At 40.1% G+C, this 19,257-nt stretch overlaps 1 protein-coding gene across 1 annotated transcript in view; it reads right to left on the bottom strand.

Moving 5' to 3' along the window:
• LOC114675868 (uncharacterized) overlaps window positions 1-19,257 on the bottom strand; it is a 154,830-nt gene that overhangs the window by 95,130 nt on the left and 40,443 nt on the right. The window contains exons 8-13 of the mRNA XM_077971052.1: window positions 17,791-17,892; window positions 17,230-17,283; window positions 9,865-9,966; window positions 9,305-9,358; window positions 1,943-2,044; window positions 1,382-1,435 (exon numbers count right to left, since the gene is read on the bottom strand). Coding sequence (XP_077827178.1) covers window positions 1,382-1,435; window positions 1,943-2,044; window positions 9,305-9,358; window positions 9,865-9,966; window positions 17,230-17,283; window positions 17,791-17,892 — 468 coding nt within the window. The remainder of the gene's footprint in view (window positions 1-1,381; window positions 1,436-1,942; window positions 2,045-9,304; window positions 9,359-9,864; window positions 9,967-17,229; window positions 17,284-17,790; window positions 17,893-19,257) is intronic.

Genomic DNA, 19,257 nt, shown 5'->3' with positions numbered 1-19,257 from the left:
ACAGCAAAGGAAACTACCATCAGAGTGAACAGGCAACCTACAGAATGGGAGACAATTTTTGCAATCTACCCATCTGACAGAGGGCTAATATCCAGAATCTACAAAGAACTTAAACAAATTTACAAGAAAAAATCAAACAACCCCATCAAAAAGTGGGCAAAGGATATGAACAGATACTTTTCAAAAGAAAAGTTAATTAATGCAGCCAACAGACACGTGAAAAAATGCTCATCACCACTGGTCATCAGAGAAATGCAAAGCAAAAGCACAATGAGATAGCATCTCACACCAGTTAGAATGGCGATCATTAAAAAGTCAGGAAACGGCGGGTGCTGGCGAGGATGTGGAGAAATAGGAAGGCTTTTACACTGTTGGCGGGAGTGTAAACTAGTTCCACCATTGTGGAAGGCAGTGTGGCGATTCCTCAAGGATCCAGAACGAGAAATACCATTTGACCCAGCAATCCTATTACTGGGTATATACCCAAAGGATTATATATCATGCTACTATAAAGACACACGCACACGTATGTTTATGGCGGCACTATTCACAATAGCAAAGACTTGGAACCAACCCCAATGTCCATCAGTGATAGACTGGATTAAGAAAATGTGGCACATGTACACCATGGAATACTATGCAGCCATAAAAAAAGGATGAGTTGGTGTCCTTTGTAGCAACACGGATGAAGCTGGAATCCATCATTCTGAGTAAACTATGGCAAGGACAGAAAACCAAACACCGCGTGTTCTCACTCATCGGTGGGAACTGAACAATGAGAACACTTGGACACAGGGCGGGGAACATCACACCCCGGGGCCCATCACACCCCGGGGCCAGTCGTGATGTGGGGGAATGGGGGAGGGATAGCATTAGGAGAAATACCTAATGGAAATGACGAGTTAATGGGTGCAGCAAACCAACACGGCACATGTATACATATGTAACAAACCTGCACGTTGTGCACATGTACCCTAGAACTTAAAGTATAATTAAAAACAAAAGTCAAAAAACAAGTATGACATATTTCATGTTTGTAAAACTAGGTGGTTAGATGCTTGCAATGAACTCATTACTTTGATCCTTTTAACGCTTCACCCTGTTTTCACTGTGTCCATCTAGTTATTTGGGTCTATAGATACTGGTGAAACCATTTTATTGGAAAACAGTACTAATGAATGTAAGATGTTATCAAGAAATAGTTCTTTCGTTTTGACTGATAAAACGCAGATAATGTTAATCTGTTAGTAAAGGCAGATATTTTATCAAAATATTGAAAATATGTGAATTGATAAGCCACAAATAGAATATTAGAAAAATACTATTAAAAATTTTAGTGTAAATCATCATTTATTGCAAATCATGTGTAACAAATTCTTACCAGTAAAAGCTTTCACTTCATCCTCCAATGCTTTCAGAGCCACTTTATTATCAGCTATAACACAAAGGCATAATTTGAAGCTCATAACATGTTATATCACAAGAACACTCTCCTCCCTCCTATGATTATAACACCTAGTAGCAGCACTTAGGAAGTATACTGGGCATTTTGTTAAGCACTTTAGTCATTTGATAAATATTTACTCAGAATATGTTACGAAGATGAAGAAACAATTATAAATATTGAAAATAAACTTATTTAGAAAATGTAAATTTGACTTTATAACCCATAAAACAGCAAATCTTATATTTGATAATGGAAAGATGGAATTCAAAAGTGGCTTTTTCCTACGGGTCAGCTTTCTTGTCCTCAGAATTTGGAAGGCTCTTGTATTGACCATGCCGCTAGTATTCAGAATACTACCTTCCCTACTTTGTTACTCTGACTGTCTTATTTAATCTTGCCATTTGCATTATGAAAAGTTCTTTTTTCCCTTTCCTTCTAATGCTAAAAGCACACAGAACACAAAACCCAAAAACCAGTGATATCTAGCATGCTCACCACCGACTGGCAGGCTTTGTGTCAGATCTTCAAGTTCTTTATCTGTGAGCTTGATTCCCATGTTGTCTAGAACGGTCTTCAGGTTTTTTATATCAACCTTCCCTAATCAGAAAGACACAGGCTGTGAGGAAAATGTAGAGACTCTAAAACAAAATCTCTATTGTTGTTTTTTTTTTTCAGACGCATACACATTGGGAAGTTGAGAAAAGCTATGGATCTTTTATTTCCACAAAGTACACGCACGCATTTTCATAAACTGTGCATTAGGATTTAGGAGGATGTGCTAAAGCCCATTCATGATTATATTTTTCTACATAAAGAGAAAAAATTCATTGAATCAATATATAAATGAAATTGACCATGGAATTAAAATTAGGATCCTTTCCTTTAAACCAATTAACTGATCAGTGGATGCAAACTTGGGTCAATCATTGACATATTTTGACCAATACATAGGATTAAAAAGTAATCTCTCAATATTATTCCTAATAACGATAATGATAGCTAACGTTTATTGAGAGCTTTTATTTTGGTACCAGGCATCATACAAAACATTTCATTTATATGTTGTCATTTAATCTCAGACAGATATCAGACAACAGTTGACTAAATTCCTCATATAGATAGCTCATCTTTTCCTTGACTTTTTTGGCATGTAATTACATCTTCCCCACTAAGTTTATAAACTCTAAGAGAGTATGGGATACATTTCTCAACAATATGGTTGATTATCTGGTTAAACAACGATACATCTGTTTTCCAAAAATCAGATGGAATCTATGTATTAGAGAGGTTGCAGGATTCACAATGAAATTAGTAGTGAATAATGGGAAGGCCAAATGAGTACCTTATATTCATCTATCTCCTTATTACTTTCCCTGACATTTAAGGTATTTCATACTACTCAGCACTATGTTTTTTTCCCCAACACTTTATAATAGAAAGTGCCAAACATGCAGAAACATTGAAAGAACAGTACAACGAACCATCACCACTTACATGAAATAATAGTTAACATTTCGCCCTAGTTTACTTTTTCTCTCTCATACTGTCTTTCCGTATGTATGTGTGAGTGTATACATAAATATGTTTTTCTTTCCTCAACGTATTTTGACTGTAAATGGTGGACATCGTAACTTATTATCCCTAAACACTGCAGCATGCCATGAATCTTCTAAGAATAAGGATATTCTCTTATGCGACATTGTTGATAAATACATAGCATGGTCACACCTAAGAGAATTAACAATAATCCCTTAGTGTCATGTTACATCCAGTTCATATTTAAAAATATTTTTGTTAATTGTCCCCCAAACATCTATTACAGCTGTTTCTGTCAAAAGTTCACATTGCATTTAGTTATTCTCTTTGTCTCTTTAAATCTAAAAGTTAGCTGGGTGCAGTGGCTCACTGCTGTAATCCCATCAATTTGGTAGGCCGATGTGGGCGGATCACTTGAGGTTAGGAGTTCGAGACCAGCCTGGCCAACGTAGTGAAACCCCGTCTCTAGTAAAAATACAAAAATTAGCTAGTCATGGTGGTGCACACCTGTAGTCTCAGCTACTTGGGAGGCTGAGGCAGAAGAAGCACCTGAACCCGGGAGGCGGAGGTTGCAGTGAGCCGAGATTGCACCACCGCACTCCAGCCAGGGCAACAGAGCGAGACTCTGTCGAGAGAGAGAGAGAGAGAGAAAAAAGTCTCCCCACTTTTTTTTTTTTTTTTTTTTTTTAACATTGAACACCAACTTTTTTAAAAGAGTAGGCCGGTTTTCCTGTAGAATCCCTCATTCTGAATTTGTGTGATTTTTTTCTTTGTGGTATTATTTAACCTGCTTTTTATTCCTCATATTTCAAGTAAACTACAATCATTATGGAGTTGTGAAATTTTTTCCAACGATTTATAGTAACTTGCAGGCATTTATTTCTCTCTCTCTCTCTCCCTCCCTCCGTCCTTCTTTTCTTTCTTCTCCAGAGAGGGAGTCTCACTCCGTCACCCAGGTTGGAGTGCACTTCTGTGATCTCGGCTCACTGCAACCTCTGCCTCCTGGGTTCAAATGATTCTCCTGCCTCAGCCTCCCAAGAAGCTGGGACTACAGGCACCCACCACCGTGCCCGGCTAATTTTTTTTGTACTTTTAGTAGAGACGGAGTTTCACCGACTTAGCCAGGATGGTCTCCATCTCCTGACCTCCTGATCCGCCCCCCTCAGCCTCCCAAAGTGGTGGGATTACAGGCGTGAGGCACCGCGCCCGGCCTGAAATATTACACTTTCTCAAAAGAAGGACGCCTTCCAAAGGCCAATCCCCTAACTTACTGGCACCCTTCTGAGTTGCATTCGGGTCACGTACCAGGTACCGTCATTTCGTGTTTATAGAATTTTGTGTCCTGCTGTTTTTCGAAAAGCAAACGTGGACGAGAGCGTTTGAGCCCTCCACCCCCGCCCCTTCTGTGAACACTGGGCTAAGCCACAAAGACACAGAGGAGAAAACTCGCGGTAGGGGGCTATGAATGCAGAGAGCACCAGATGGTTCCCTGCAGACACAGAACCCGCTCCAGCTGGTGCCCCTTGAGAGTCTCTCCGCAGAATCCCGGAGGCTGATCCTCGCCCGCAAGCACAAGCGGGGAGGAGTCCTATGCCCCCTCGCCTAAGTCCCAAAGGAGGATCTGCCGGCTGTGCTGGAAAACAGCACCAGAGGGCCCCCTTACCCTCCCAGGGAGGCTCTGACTGGCAGTGAGGAGTCACATGCTCATCCTTGGACCAATGACACGAGGGTACTGGGAACAGGACGTGAGTGCTGCTGGGATCACGTGACTGATCACAGGCAAAAGATGCCCACTGCCACTCCATGGCCCAGGATACCAACCTGTTTATTTTTTACTTTTCCTTTTTGTAAAGATGGGGTCTTGCTATGTTGCCCAAAGTGGTCTTCAACTCCTGGCCTCCCAAAGTGCCGGGATTACAGGCGTGAGCCACGGCATCCAGCCTCCTGACATGTTTTTTTGTTTTTCCAGACGGAGTCTCGCTCTGTTGCCCAGGGTGGAGAGCAGTGACGTGATCTCGGCCCACTGCAACCTCCATCTTCTGGGTTCAAGCAATTCTCCTGCCTCAGCCTCTTGAATAGCTGGGATTACACGTGCCCACCACCACACCCGGCTAATTTTTGTATTTTTAGAAGAGATGGGGTTTCATCTTGTTGACCAGGCTGGTCTCAAACTCCTGACCTCAAGTGATCCACTTACCTCGGACTTCCAAAGTGCTGGGATTACAGACAGGAGTCACCACGCCCAGCGTCCAGACATGTTTAAAACAGAAAAATTTCATCTACAATCACCCCTGTTAAATGGTATATTATGTAATATATCCCAGTATATGGAGACACAAGGGTAACAAGGATATCCGGGACTTGAACTCATCTCTGCACCAAGCAGACCTCATAGACGTCTACAGAACTCTCCAAACCAAATCAACAGAACTTACATTCTTCTCAGCAGCATTCATCGCACTTACTCCAAAATTGACCACATCGTTGGAAGTCAAGCACTCCTCAGCAAATGTAAAAGAACAGAAATCACAACAAACTGTCTCTCAGACCACAGTGCCATCAAATTAGAACTCTGGATTAAGAAACTCACTCAACACCACACAACTACATGGAAACTGAACAACCTGCTCCTGGATGACTACTGGGTAAATAACGAAATGAAGGCAGAAATAAAGATGTTCTTCGAAACCAATGAGAACAAAGACGCAACGTACCAGAATCTCTGGGACACATTTAAAGCAGTGTGTAGAGGGAAATTTATAGCACTAAATGCCCACCACAGAAAGCAGGAAAGATCTGAACTCGACACCCTACCATCACAATGAAAAGACCTAGAGAAGCAACAGCAAACACATTCAAAAGCTAGCAGAAGGCAAGAAATAACTAAGATCAGAGCAGAACCGAAGGAGATAGAGACACAAAAAACCCTTCAAAAAAATCGATGAATCCAGGAGCTGGTTTTCTGAAGAGATCAACAAAATTGATAGAACGCTAGCAAGACTAATAAAGAAGAAAAGAGAGAAGAACCAACTAGACGCAGTAACACATGATAAAGGGGATATCACCACCGATCCCACAGAAATACAAACTACCATCAGAGAATACTATAAACACCTCTATGCAAATAAACTAGAAAATCTACAAGAAATGGATCAATTCCTGGACACATACACCCTCCCAAGACTAAACCAGGAAGAAGCTGAATCACTGAATAGACCAATAACAGGCTCTGAAATTGAGGCAATCTTTAATAGGCTACCAACCAAAAAGAGTCCAGGACCAGACGGATTCACAGCCAAATTCTACCAGAGGTACGAGGAGGAGCTGGTACCATTCCTTCTGAAACTACTCCAATCAATAGAAAAAGAGGGAATCCTCCCTAACTCATTTTATGAGGCCAGTATCATCCTGATACCAAAGCCTGGCAGAGACACAACAAGAAAAGAGAATTTTAGACCAATAGCCCTGATGAACATCGATGCAAAAATCCTCCATAAAATGCTGGCAAACCGAATCCAGCAGCACATCAAAAAGCTTAACCACCAAGATCAAGCTGGCTTCATCCCTGGGATGCAAGGCTGGTTCAACGTACGCAAATCAGTAGACGTAATCCATCACATAAACAGAACCAGACACAAAAAACACATGATTATCTCAACAGACGGAGAAAAGGCCTTCAACAAAATTCAACAGTCATTCATGCTAAAAACTCTCAGTAAACTAGGTATTGATAGAACGTATCTCAAAATAATACGAGCTATTTATGACAAACCCACAGCCAGTATCATACTGAATGGGCAAAAACTGGAAGCATTCCCTATGAAAACTGGCACAAGACAGGGCTGCCCTCTCTCACCACTCCTATTCAACACAGTGTCTCCTATTGAACATATTGTTGGAAGTTCTGGCCAGGGCAATCAGGCAGGAGAAAGAAATAAAGGGTATCAATTAGGAAAAAAGGATGTCAAATTGTCCCTGTTTGCAGATGACATGACTGTATATTTAGAAAGCCCCATCGTCTCGGCCCGAAATCTCCTTAAGCTGACAAGCAACTTCAGCAAAGTCTCAGGATACAAAATCAATGTGCAAAAATCACAAGCATTCTTATACGCCAATAAGAGACAAACAGAGAGCCAAATCATGAGTGAACTCCCATTCACAACTGCTTCAAAGAGAATAAAATACCTAGGCATCCAACTTACCAGGGATGTGAAGGACCTCTTCAAGGAGAACTACAAAGCACTGCTCAGCAAAATAAAAGAGGACACAACCACATGGAAGAACACTCCATGCTCACGGATAGGAAGAATCAATATCGTGAAAATGGCCATACTGCCCAAGGTAATTTATAGATTCAATGGCATCCCAGCAAGCTGCCGATGACGTTCTTCACGGAATTGGGAAAAGCTACCTTAAAGTTCATATGGAACCAAAAAAGAGCCCGCATTGCCAAGACAATCCTAAGCAAAAAGAACAAAGCGGGAGGCATCATGCTACCTGACTTCAAACTACACCACAAGGCTACAGTAACCAAAACAGCATGGTACTGGTACCAAAACAGAGATATAGACCAATGGAACAGAACAGAGGCCTCAGGAAAAACACCACACATCTACAACCATCTCATCTTTGACAGACCTGACAAAAACAAGAAACGGGGAAAGGATTCCCTATTTAATAAATGGTGCCGGGAAAACTGGCTAGCCATATGTAGAAAGCTGAAACGGGATCCCTTCCTTATGCCTTATACAAAAATTAATTCAAGGTGGATTAAAGACTTAAATGTTAGAGCTAAAAGCATAAAAACCCTAGAAGAAAACCTAGCCAATACCAGTCAGGACATAGGCATGGGCAAGGACTTCATGACTAAAACACCAAAAGCAATGGCAACAAAAGCCAAAATAGACAAACGGGGTCTAATTACACTAAAGAGTTTCTGCACAGCAAAGGAAACTACCATCAGAGTGAACAGGCAACCTACAGAATGGGAGACAATTTTTGCAATCTACCCATCTGACAGAGGGCTAATATCCAGAATCTACAAAGAACTTAAACAAATTTACAAGAAAAAATCAAACAACCCCATCAAAAAGTGGGCAAAGGATATGAACAGATACTTTTCAAAAGAAAAGTTAATTAATGCAGCCAACAGACATGTGAAAAAATGCTTATCACCACTGGTCATCAGAGAAATGCAAAGCAAAAGCACAATGAGATAGCATCTCACACCAGTTAGAATGGCGATCATTAAAAAGTCAGGAAACGGCGGGTGCTGGCGAGGATGTGGAGAAATAGGAAGGCTTTTACACTGTTGGCGGGAGTGTAAACTAGTTCCACCATTGTGGAAGGCAGTGTGGCGATTCCTCAAGGATCCAGAACGAGAAATACCATTTGACCCAGCAATCCTATTACTGGGTATATACCCAAAGGATTATATATCATGCTACTATAAAGACACACGCACACGTATGTTTATGGCGGCACTATTCACAATAGCAAAGACTTGGAACCAACCCCAATGTCCATCAGTGATAGACTGGATTAAGAAAATGTGGCACATGTACACCATGGAATACTATGCAGCCATAAAAAAAGGATGAGTTGGTGTCCTTTGTAGCAACACGGATGAAGCTGGAATCCATCATTCTGAGCAAACTATGGCAAGGACAGAAAACCAAACACCGCGTGTTCTCACTCATCGGTGGGAACTGAACAATGAGAACACTTGGACACAGGGCGGGGAACATCACACCCCGGGGCCCATCACACCCCGGGGCCAGTCGTGATGTGGGGGAATGGGGGAGGGATAGCATTAGGAGAAATACCTAATGGAAATGACGAGTTAATGGGTGCAGCAAACCAACACGGCACATGTATACATATGTAACAAACCTGCACGTTGTGCACATGTACCCTAGAACTTAAAGTATAATTAAAAACAAAAGTCAAAAAACAAGTATGACATATTTCATGTTTGTAAAACTAGGTGGTTAGATGCTTGCAATGAACTCATTACTTTGATCCTTTTAATGCTTCACCCTGTTTTCACTGTGTCCATCTAGTTATTTGGGTCTATAGATACTGGTGAAACCATTTTATTGGAAAACAGTACTAATGAATGTAAGATGTTATCAAGAAATAGTTCTTTCGTTTTGACTGATAAAACGCAGATAATGTTAATCTGTTAGTAAAGGCAGATATTTTATCAAAATATTGAAAATATGTGAATTGATAAGCCACAAATAGAATATTAGAAAAATACTATTAAAAATTTTAGTGTAAATCATCATTTATTGCAAATCATGTGTAACAAATTCTTACCAGTAAAAGCTTTCACTTCATCCTCCAATGCTTTCAGAGCCACTTTATTATCAGCTATAACACAAAGGCATAATTTGAAGCTCATAACATGTTATATCACAAGAACACTCTCCTCCCTCCTATGATTATAACACCTAGTAGCAGCACTTAGGAAGTATACTGGGCATTTTGTTAAGCACTTTAGTCATTTGATAAATATTTACTCAGAATATGTTACGAAGATGAAGAAACAATTATAAATATTGAAAATAAACTTATTTAGAAAATGTAAATTTGACTTTATAACCCATAAAACAGCAATCTTATATTTGATAATGGAAAGATGGAATTCAAAAGTGGCTTTTTCCTAGGGGTCAGCTTTCTTGTCCTCAGAATTTGGAAGGCTCTTGTATTGACCATGCCGCTAGTATTCAGAATACTACCTTCCCTACTTTGTTACTCTGACTGTCTTATTTAATCCTGCCATTTGCATTATGAAAAGTTCTTTTTTCCCTTTCCTTCTAATGCTAAAAGCACACAGAACACAAAACCCAAAAACCAGTGATATCTAGCATGCTCACCACCGACTGGCAGGCTTTGTGTCAGATCTTCAAGTTCTTTATCTGTGAGCTTGATTCCCATGTTGTCTAGAACGGTCTTCAGGTTTTTTATATCAACCTTCCCTAATCAGAAAGACACAGGCTGTGAGGAAAATGTAGAGACTCTAAAACAAAATCTCTATTGTTGTTTTTTTTTTTTCAGACGCATACACATTGGGAAGTTGAGAAAAGCTATGGATCTTTTATTTCCACAAAGTACACGCACGCATTTTCATAAACTGTGCATTAGGATTTAGGAGGATGTGCTAAAGCCCATTCATGATTATATTTTTCTACATAAAGAGAAAAAATTCGTTGAATCAATATATAAATGAAATTGACCATGGAATTAAAATTAGGATCCTTTCCTTTAAACCAATTAACTGATCAGTGGATGCAAACTTGAGTCAATCATTGACATATTTTGACCAATACATAGGATTAAAAAGTAATCTCTCAATATTATTCCTAATAACGATAATGATAGCTAACGTTTATTGAGAGCTTTTATTTTGGTACCAGGCATCATACAAAACATTTCATTTATATGTTGTCATTTAATCTCAGACAGATATCAGACAACAGTTGACTAAATTCCTCATATAGATAGCTCATCTTTTCCTTGACTTTTTTGGCATGTAATTACATCTTCCCCACTAAGTTTATAAACTCTAAGAGAGTATGGGATACATTTCTCAACAATATGGTTGATTATCTGGTTAAACAACGATACATCTGTTTTCCAAAAATCAGATGGAATCTATGTATTAGAGAGGTTGCAGGATTCACAATGAAATTAGTAGTGAATAATGGGAAGGCCAAATGAGTACCTTATATTCATCTATCTCCTTATTACTTTCCCTGACATTTAAGGTATTTCATACTACTCAGCACTATGTTTTTTTCCCCAACACTTTATAATAGAAAGTGCCAAACATGCAGAAACATTGAAAGAACAGTACAACGAACCATCACCACTTACATGAAATAATAGTTAACATTTCGCCCTAGTTTACTTTTTCTCTCTCATACTGTCTTTCCGTATGTATGTGTGAGTGTATACATAAATATGTTTTTCTTTCCTCAACGTATTTTGACTGTAAATGGTGGACATCGTAACTTATTATCCCTAAACACTGCAGCATGCCATGAATCTTCTAAGAATAAGGATATTCTCTTATGCGACATTGTTGATAAATACATAGCATGGTCACACCTAAGAGAATTAACAATAATCCCTTAGTGTCATGTTACATCCAGTTCATATTTAAAAATATTTTTGTTAATTGTCCCCCAAACATCTATTACAGCTGTTTCTGTCAAAAGTTCACATTGCATTTAGTTATTCTCTTTGTCTCTTTAAATCTAAAAGTTAGCTGGGTGCAGTGGCTCACTGCTGTAATCCCATCAATTTGGTAGGCCGATGTGGGCGGATCACTTGAGGTTAGGAGTTCGAGACCAGCCTGGCCAACGTAGTGAAACCCCGTCTCTAGTAAAAATACAAAAATTAGCTAGTCATGGTGGTGCACACCTGTAGTCTCAGCTACTTGGGAGGCTGAGGCAGAAGAAGCACCTGAACCCGGGAGGCGGAGGTTGCAGTGAGCCGAGATTGCACCACCGCACTCCAGCCAGGGCAACAGAGCGAGACTCTGTCGAGAGAGAGAGAGAGAGAGAAAAAAGTCTCCCCACTTTTTTTTTTTTTTTTTTTTTTTTTAACATTGAACACCAACTTTTTTAAAAGAGTAGGCCGGTTTTCCTGTAGAATCCCTCATTCTGAATTTGTGTGATTTTTTTCTTTGTGGTATTATTTAACCTGCTTTTTATTCCTCATATTTCAAGTAAACTACAATCATTATGGAGTTGTGAAATTTTTTCCAACGATTTATAGTAACTTGCAGGCATTTATTTCTCTCTCTCTCTCTCCCTCCCTCCGTCCTTCTTTTCTTTCTTCTCCAGAGAGGGAGTCTCACTCCGTCACCCAGGTTGGAGTGCACTTCTGTGATCTCGGCTCACTGCAACCTCTGCCTCCTGGGTTCAAATGATTCTCCTGCCTCAGCCTCCCAAGAAGCTGGGACTACAGGCACCCACCACCGTGCCCGGCTAATTTTTTTTGTACTTTTAGTAGAGACGGAGTTTCACCGACTTAGCCAGGATGGTCTCCATCTCCTGACCTCCTGATCCGCCCCCCTCAGCCTCCCAAAGTGGTGGGATTACAGGCGTGAGGCACCGCGCCCGGCCTGAAATATTACACTTTCTCAAAAGAAGGACGCCTTCCAAAGGCCAATCCCCTAACTTACTGGCACCCTTCTGAGTTGCATTCGGGTCACGTACCAGGTACCGTCATTTCGTGTTTATAGAATTTTGTGTCCTGCTGTTTTTCGAAAAGCAAACGTGGACGAGAGCGTTTGAGCCCTCCACCCCCGCCCCTTCTGTGAACACTGGGCTAAGCCACAAAGACACAGAGGAGAAAACTCGCGGTAGGGGGCTATGAATGCAGAGAGCACCAGATGGTTCCCTGCAGACACAGAACCCGTTCCAGCTGGTGCCCCTTGAGAGTCTCTCCGCAGAATCCCGGAGGCTGATCCTCGCCCGCAAGCACAAGCGGGGAGGAGTCCTATGCCCCCTCGCCTAAGTCCCAAAGGAGGATCTGCCGGCTGTGCTGGAAAACAGCACCAGAGGGCCCCCTTACCCTCCCAGGGAGGCTCTGACTGGCAGTGAGGAGTCACATGCTCATCCTTGGACCAATGACACGAGGGTACTGGGAACAGGACGTGAGTGCTGCTGGGATCACGTGACTGATCACAGGCAAAAGATGCCCACTGCCACTCCATGGCCCAGGATACCAACCTGTTTATTTTTTACTTTTCCTTTTTGTAAAGATGGGGTCTTGCTATGTTGCCCAAAGTGGTCTTCAACTCCTGGCCTCCCAAAGTGCCGGGATTACAGGCGTGAGCCACGGCATCCAGCCTCCTGACATGTTTTTTTGTTTTTCCAGACGGAGTCTTGCTCTGTTGCCCAGGGTGGAGAGCAGTGACGTGATCTCGGCCCACTGCAACCTCCATCTTCTGGGTTCAAGCAATTCTCCTGCCTCAGCCTCTTGAATAGCTGGGATTACACGTGCCCACCACCACACCCGGCTAATTTTTGTATTTTTAGAAGAGATGGGGTTTCATCTTGTTGACCAGGCTGGTCTCAAACTCCTGACCTCAAGTGATCCACTTACCTCGGACTTCCAAAGTGCTGGGATTACAGACAGGAGTCACCACGCCCAGCGTCCAGACATGTTTAAAACAGAAAAATTTCATCTACAATCACCCCTGTTAAATGGTATATTATGTAATATATCCCAGTATATGGAGACACAAGGGTAACAAGGATATCCGGGACTTGAACTCATCTCTGCACCAAGCAGACCTCATAGACGTCTACAGAACTCTCCAAACCAAATCAACAGAACTTACATTCTTCTCAGCAGCATTCATCGCACTTACTCCAAAATTGACCACATCGTTGGAAGTCAAGCACTCCTCAGCAAATGTAAAAGAACAGAAATCACAACAAACTGTCTCTCAGACCACAGTGCCATCAAATTAGAACTCTGGATTAAGAAACTCACTCAACACCACACAACTACATGGAAACTGAACAACCTGCTCCTGGATGACTACTGGGTAAATAACGAAATGAAGGCAGAAATAAAGATGTTCTTCGAAACCAATGAGAACAAAGACGCAACGTACCAGAATCTCTGGGACACATTTAAAGCAGTGTGTAGAGGGAAATTTATAGCACTAAATGCCCACCACAGAAAGCAGGAAAGATCTGAACTCGACACCCTACCATCACAATGAAAAGACCTAGAGAAGCAACAGCAAACACATTCAAAAGCTAGCAGAAGGCAAGAAATAACTAAGATCAGAGCAGAACCGAAGGAGATAGAGACACAAAAAACCCTTCAAAAAAATCGATGAATCCAGGAGCTGGTTTTCTGAAGAGATCAACAAAATTGATAGAACGCTAGCAAGACTAATAAAGAAGAAAAGAGAGAAGAACCAACTAGACGCAGTAACACATGATAAAGGGGATATCACCACCGATCCCACAGAAATACAAACTACCATCAGAGAATACTATAAACACCTCTATGCAAATAAACTAGAAAATCTACAAGAAATGGATCAATTCCTGGACACATACACCCTCCCAAGACTAAACCAGGAAGAAGCTGAATCACTGAATAGACCAATAACAGGCTCTGAAATTGAGGCAATCTTTAATAGGCTACCAACCAAAAAGAGTCCAGGACCAGACGGATTCACAGCCAAATTCTACCAGAGGTACGAGGAGGAGCTGGTACCATTCCTTCTGAAACTACTCCAATCAATAGAAAAAGAGGGAATCCTCCCTAACTCATTTTATGAGGCCAGTATCATCCTGATACCAAAGCCTGGCAGAGACACAACAAGAAAAGAGAATTTTAGACCAATAGCCCTGATGAACATCGATGCAAAAATCCTCCATAAAATGCTGGCAAACCGAATCCAGCAGCACATCAAAAAGCTTAACCACCAAGATCAAGCTGGCTTCATCCCTGGGATGCAAGGCTGGTTCAACGTACGCAAATCAGTAGACGTAATCCATCACATAAACAGAACCAGACACAAAAAACACATGATTATCTCAACAGACGGAGAAAAGGCCTTCAACAAAATTCAACAGTCATTCATGCTAAAAACTCTCAGTAAACTAGGTATTGATAGAACGTATCTCAAAATAATACGAGCTATTTATGACAAACCCACAGCCAGTATCATACTGAATGGGCAAAAACTGGAAGCATTCCCTATGAAAACTGGCACAAGACAGGGCTGCCCTCTCTCACCACTCCTATTCAACACAGTGTCTCCTATTGAACATATTGTTGGAAGTTCTGGCCAGGGCAATCAGGCAGGAGAAAGAAATAAAGGGTATCAATTAGGAAAAAAGGATGTCAAATTGTCCCTGTTTGCAGATGACATGACTGTATATTTAGAAAGCCCCATCGTCTCGGCCCGAAATCTCCTTAAGCTGACAAGCAACTTCAGCAAAGTCTCAGGATACAAAATCAATGTGCAAAAATCACAAGCATTCTTATACGCCAATAAGAGACAAACAGAGAGCCAAATCATGAGTGAACTCCCATTCACAACTGCTTCAAAGAGAATAAAATACCTAGGCATCCAACTTACCAGGGATGTGAAGGACCTCTTCAAGGAGAACTACAAAGCACTGCTCAGCAAAATAAAAGAGGACACAACCACATGGAAGAACACTCCATGCTCACGGATAGGAAGAATCAATATCGTGAAAATGGCCATACTGCCCAAGGTAATTTATAGATTCAATGGCATCCCAGCAAGCTGCCGATGACGTTCTTCACGGAATTGGGAAAAGCTACCTTAAAGTTCATATGGAACCAAAAAAGAGCCCGCATTGCCAAGACAATCCTAAGCAAAAAGAACAAAGCGGGAGGCATCATGCTACCTGACTTCAAACTACACCACAAGGCTACAGTAACCAAAACAGCATGGTACTGGTACCAAAACAGAGATATAGACCAATGGAACAGAACAGAGGCCTCAGGAAAAACACCACACATCTACAACCATCTCATCTTTGACAGACCTGACAAAAACAAGAAACGGGGAAAGGATTCCCTATTTAATAAATGGTGCCGGGAAAACTGGCTAGCCATATGTAGAAAGCTGAAACGGGATCCCTTCCTTATGCCTTATACAAAAATTAATTCAAGGTGGATTAAAGACTTAAATGTTAGAGCTAAAAGCATAAAAACCCTAGAAGAAAACCTAGCCAATACCAGTCAGGACATAGGCATGGGCAAGGACTTCATGACTAAAACACCAAAAGCAATGGCAACAAAAGCCAAAATAGACAAACGGGGTCTAATTACACTAAAGAGTTTCTGCACAGCAAAGGAAACTACCATCAGAGTGAACAGGCAACCTACAGAATGGGAGACAATTTTTGCAATCTACCCATCTGACAGAGGGCTAATATCCAGAATCTACAAAGAACTTAAACAAATTTACAAGAAAAAATCAAACAACCCCATCAAAAAGTGGGCAAAGGATATGAACAGATACTTTTCAAAAGAAAAGTTAATTAATGCAGCCAACAGACACGTGAAAAAATGCTCATCACCACTGGTCATCAGAGAAATGCAAAGCAAAAGCACAATGAGATAGCATCTCACACCAGTTAGAATGGCGATCATTAAAAAGTCAGGAAACGGCGGGTGCTGGCGAGGATGTGGAGAAATAGGAAGGCTTTTACACTGTTGGCGGGAGTGTAAACTAGTTCCACCATTGTGGAAGGCAGTGTGGCGATTCCTCAAGGATCCAGAACGAGAAATACCATTTGACCCAGCAATCCTATTACTGGGTATATACCCAAAGGATTATATATCATGCTACTATAAAGACACACGCACACGTATGTTTATGGCGGCACTATTCACAATAGCAAAGACTTGGAACCAACCCCAATGTCCATCAGTGATAGACTGGATTAAGAAAATGTGGCACATGTACACCATGGAATACTATGCAGCCATAAAAAAAGGATGAGTTGGTGTCCTTTGTAGCAACACGGATGAAGCTGGAATCCATCATTCTGAGCAAACTATGGCAAGGACAGAAAACCAAACACCGCGTGTTCTCACTCATCGGTGGGAACTGAACAATGAGAACACTTGGACACAGGGCGGGGAACATCACACCCCGGGGCCCATCACACCCCGGGGCCAGTCGTGATGTGGGGGAATGGGGGAGGGATAGCATTAGGAGAAATACCTAATGGAAATGACGAGTTAATGGGTGCAGCAAACCAACACGGCACATGTATACATATGTAACAAACCTGCACGTTGTGCACATGTACCCTAGAACTTAAAGTATAATTAAAAACAAAAGTCAAAAAACAAGTATGACATATTTCATGTTTGTAAAACTAGGTGGTTAGATGCTTGCAATGAACTCATTACTTTGATCCTTTTAATGCTTCACCCTGTTTTCACTGTGTCCATCTAGTTATTTGGGTCTATAGATACTGGTGAAACCATTTTATTGGAAAACAGTACTAATGAATGTAAGATGTTATCAAGAAATAGTTCTTTCGTTTTGACTGATAAAACGCAGATAATGTTAATCTGTTAGTAAAGGCAGATATTTTATCAAAATATTGAAAATATGTGAATTGATAAGCCACAAATAGAATATTAGAAAAATACTATTAAAAATTTTAGTGTAAATCATCATTTATTGCAAATCATGTGTAACAAATTCTTACCAGTAAAAGCTTTCACTTCATCCTCCAATGCTTTCAGAGCCACTTTATTATCAGCTATAACACAAAGGCATAATTTGAAGCTCATAACATGTTATATCACAAGAACACTCTCCTCCCTCCTATGATTATAACACCTAGTAGCAGCACTTAGGAAGTATACTGGGCATTTTGTTAAGCACTTTAGTCATTTGATAAATATTTACTCAGAATATGTTACGAAGATGAAGAAACAATTATAAATATTGAAAATAAACTTATTTAGAAAATGTAAATTTGACTTTATAACCCATAAAACAGCAAATCTTATATTTGATAATGGAAAGATGGAATTCAAAAGTGGCTTTTTCCTACGGGTCAGCTTTCTTGTCCTCAGAATTTGGAAGGCTCTTGTATTGACCATGCCGCTAGTATTCAGAATACTACCTTCCCTACTTTGTTACTCTGACTGTCTTATTTAATCTTGCCATTTGCATTATGAAAAGTTCTTTTTTCCCTTTCCTTCTAATGCTAAAAGCACACAGAACACAAAACCCAAAAACCAGTGATATCTAGCATGCTCACCACCGACTGGCAGGCTTTGTGTCAGATCTTCAAGTTCTTTATCTGTGAGCTTGATTCCCATGTTGTCTAGAACGGTCTTCAGGTTTTTTATATCAACCTTCCCTAATCAGAAAGACACAGGCTGTGAGGAAAATGTAGAGACTCTAAAACAAAATCTCTATTGTTGTTTTTTTTTTTCAGACGCATACACATTGGGAAGTTGAAAAAAGCTATGGATCTTTTATTTCCACAAAGTACACGTATGCATTTTCATAAACTGTGCATTAGGATTTAGGAGGATGTGCTAAAGCCCATTCATGATTATATTTTTCTACATAAAGAGAAAAAATTTGTTGAATCAATATGTAAATGAAATTGACCATGGAATTAAAATTAGGATCCTTTCCTTTAAACCAATTAACTGATCAGTGGATGCAAACTTGGGTCAATCATTGACATATTTTGACCAATACATAGGATTAAAAAGTAATCTCTCAATATTATTCCTAATAACGATAATGATAGCTAACGTTTATTGAGAGCTTTTATTTTGGTACCAGGCATCATACAAAACATTTCATTTATATGTTGTCATTTAATCTCAGACAGATATCAGACAACAGTTGACTAAATTCCTCATATAGATAGCTCATCTTTTCCTTGACTTTTTTGGCATGTAATTACATCTTCCCCACTAAGTTTATAAACTCTAAGAGAGTATGGGATACATTTCTCAACAATATGGTTGATTATCTGGTTAAATAACGATACATCTGTTTTCCAAAAATCAGATGGAATCTATGTATTAGAGAGGTTGCAGGATTCACAATGAAATTAGTAGTGAATAATGGGAAGGCCAAATGAGTACCTTATATTCATCTATCTCCTTATTACTTTCCCTCACATTTAAGGTATTTCATACTACTCAGCAGTATGTTTTTTTTCTCATGTGAACCACTGTCTTAAATACAGTCTTTATAATTCCCATGCACATTGTACATGCATATGTGAAGTAGTTTTGCATAATTTTAAAATTTAGATATGTTATATTATAATGTGCTTCCTTTGCCACTTGCATTTTATATTCAATTTTCTCTGCTTTTTAAAAAAGCCATTTGCCCATGTTGAAACATGAAGATCTTCTTCATTCATTTAAACTACTGTTTATTATTCTATTATAATGTTATTCCAACATGAATTGATCCATTCTCCTGTAGATGAATGTTTAGGTTGTTTCTGATTTTTTGCTACAAGAAGAAAAGGATGTTAATGAAGAATAAGAAATCATCTGAAGTTAGAAAACTCACTGGTAACAGTAAGTACACAGAAAAAGAGACTATTATAACAGTGTGACTGTGGTGTGTAAACTGCTCTTTTCTTAAGTAGAAAAACTAAACAATGACCAATCGAAAATGATAACTACAACTTTTCAAGACATAGTACAACAAGATATAAATAGAAACAACAAAAGTTTAAAAGCAGGGAGAT

The sequence above is a fragment of the Macaca mulatta genome, chromosome 16, assembly GCF_049350105.2.
Source record: "Macaca mulatta isolate MMU2019108-1 chromosome 16, T2T-MMU8v2.0, whole genome shotgun sequence".
In the NCBI taxonomy this organism is placed as follows: Eukaryota; Metazoa; Chordata; class Mammalia; order Primates; family Cercopithecidae; genus Macaca; species Macaca mulatta.
This window is presented reverse-complemented; position numbering and strand designations above follow the sequence as displayed.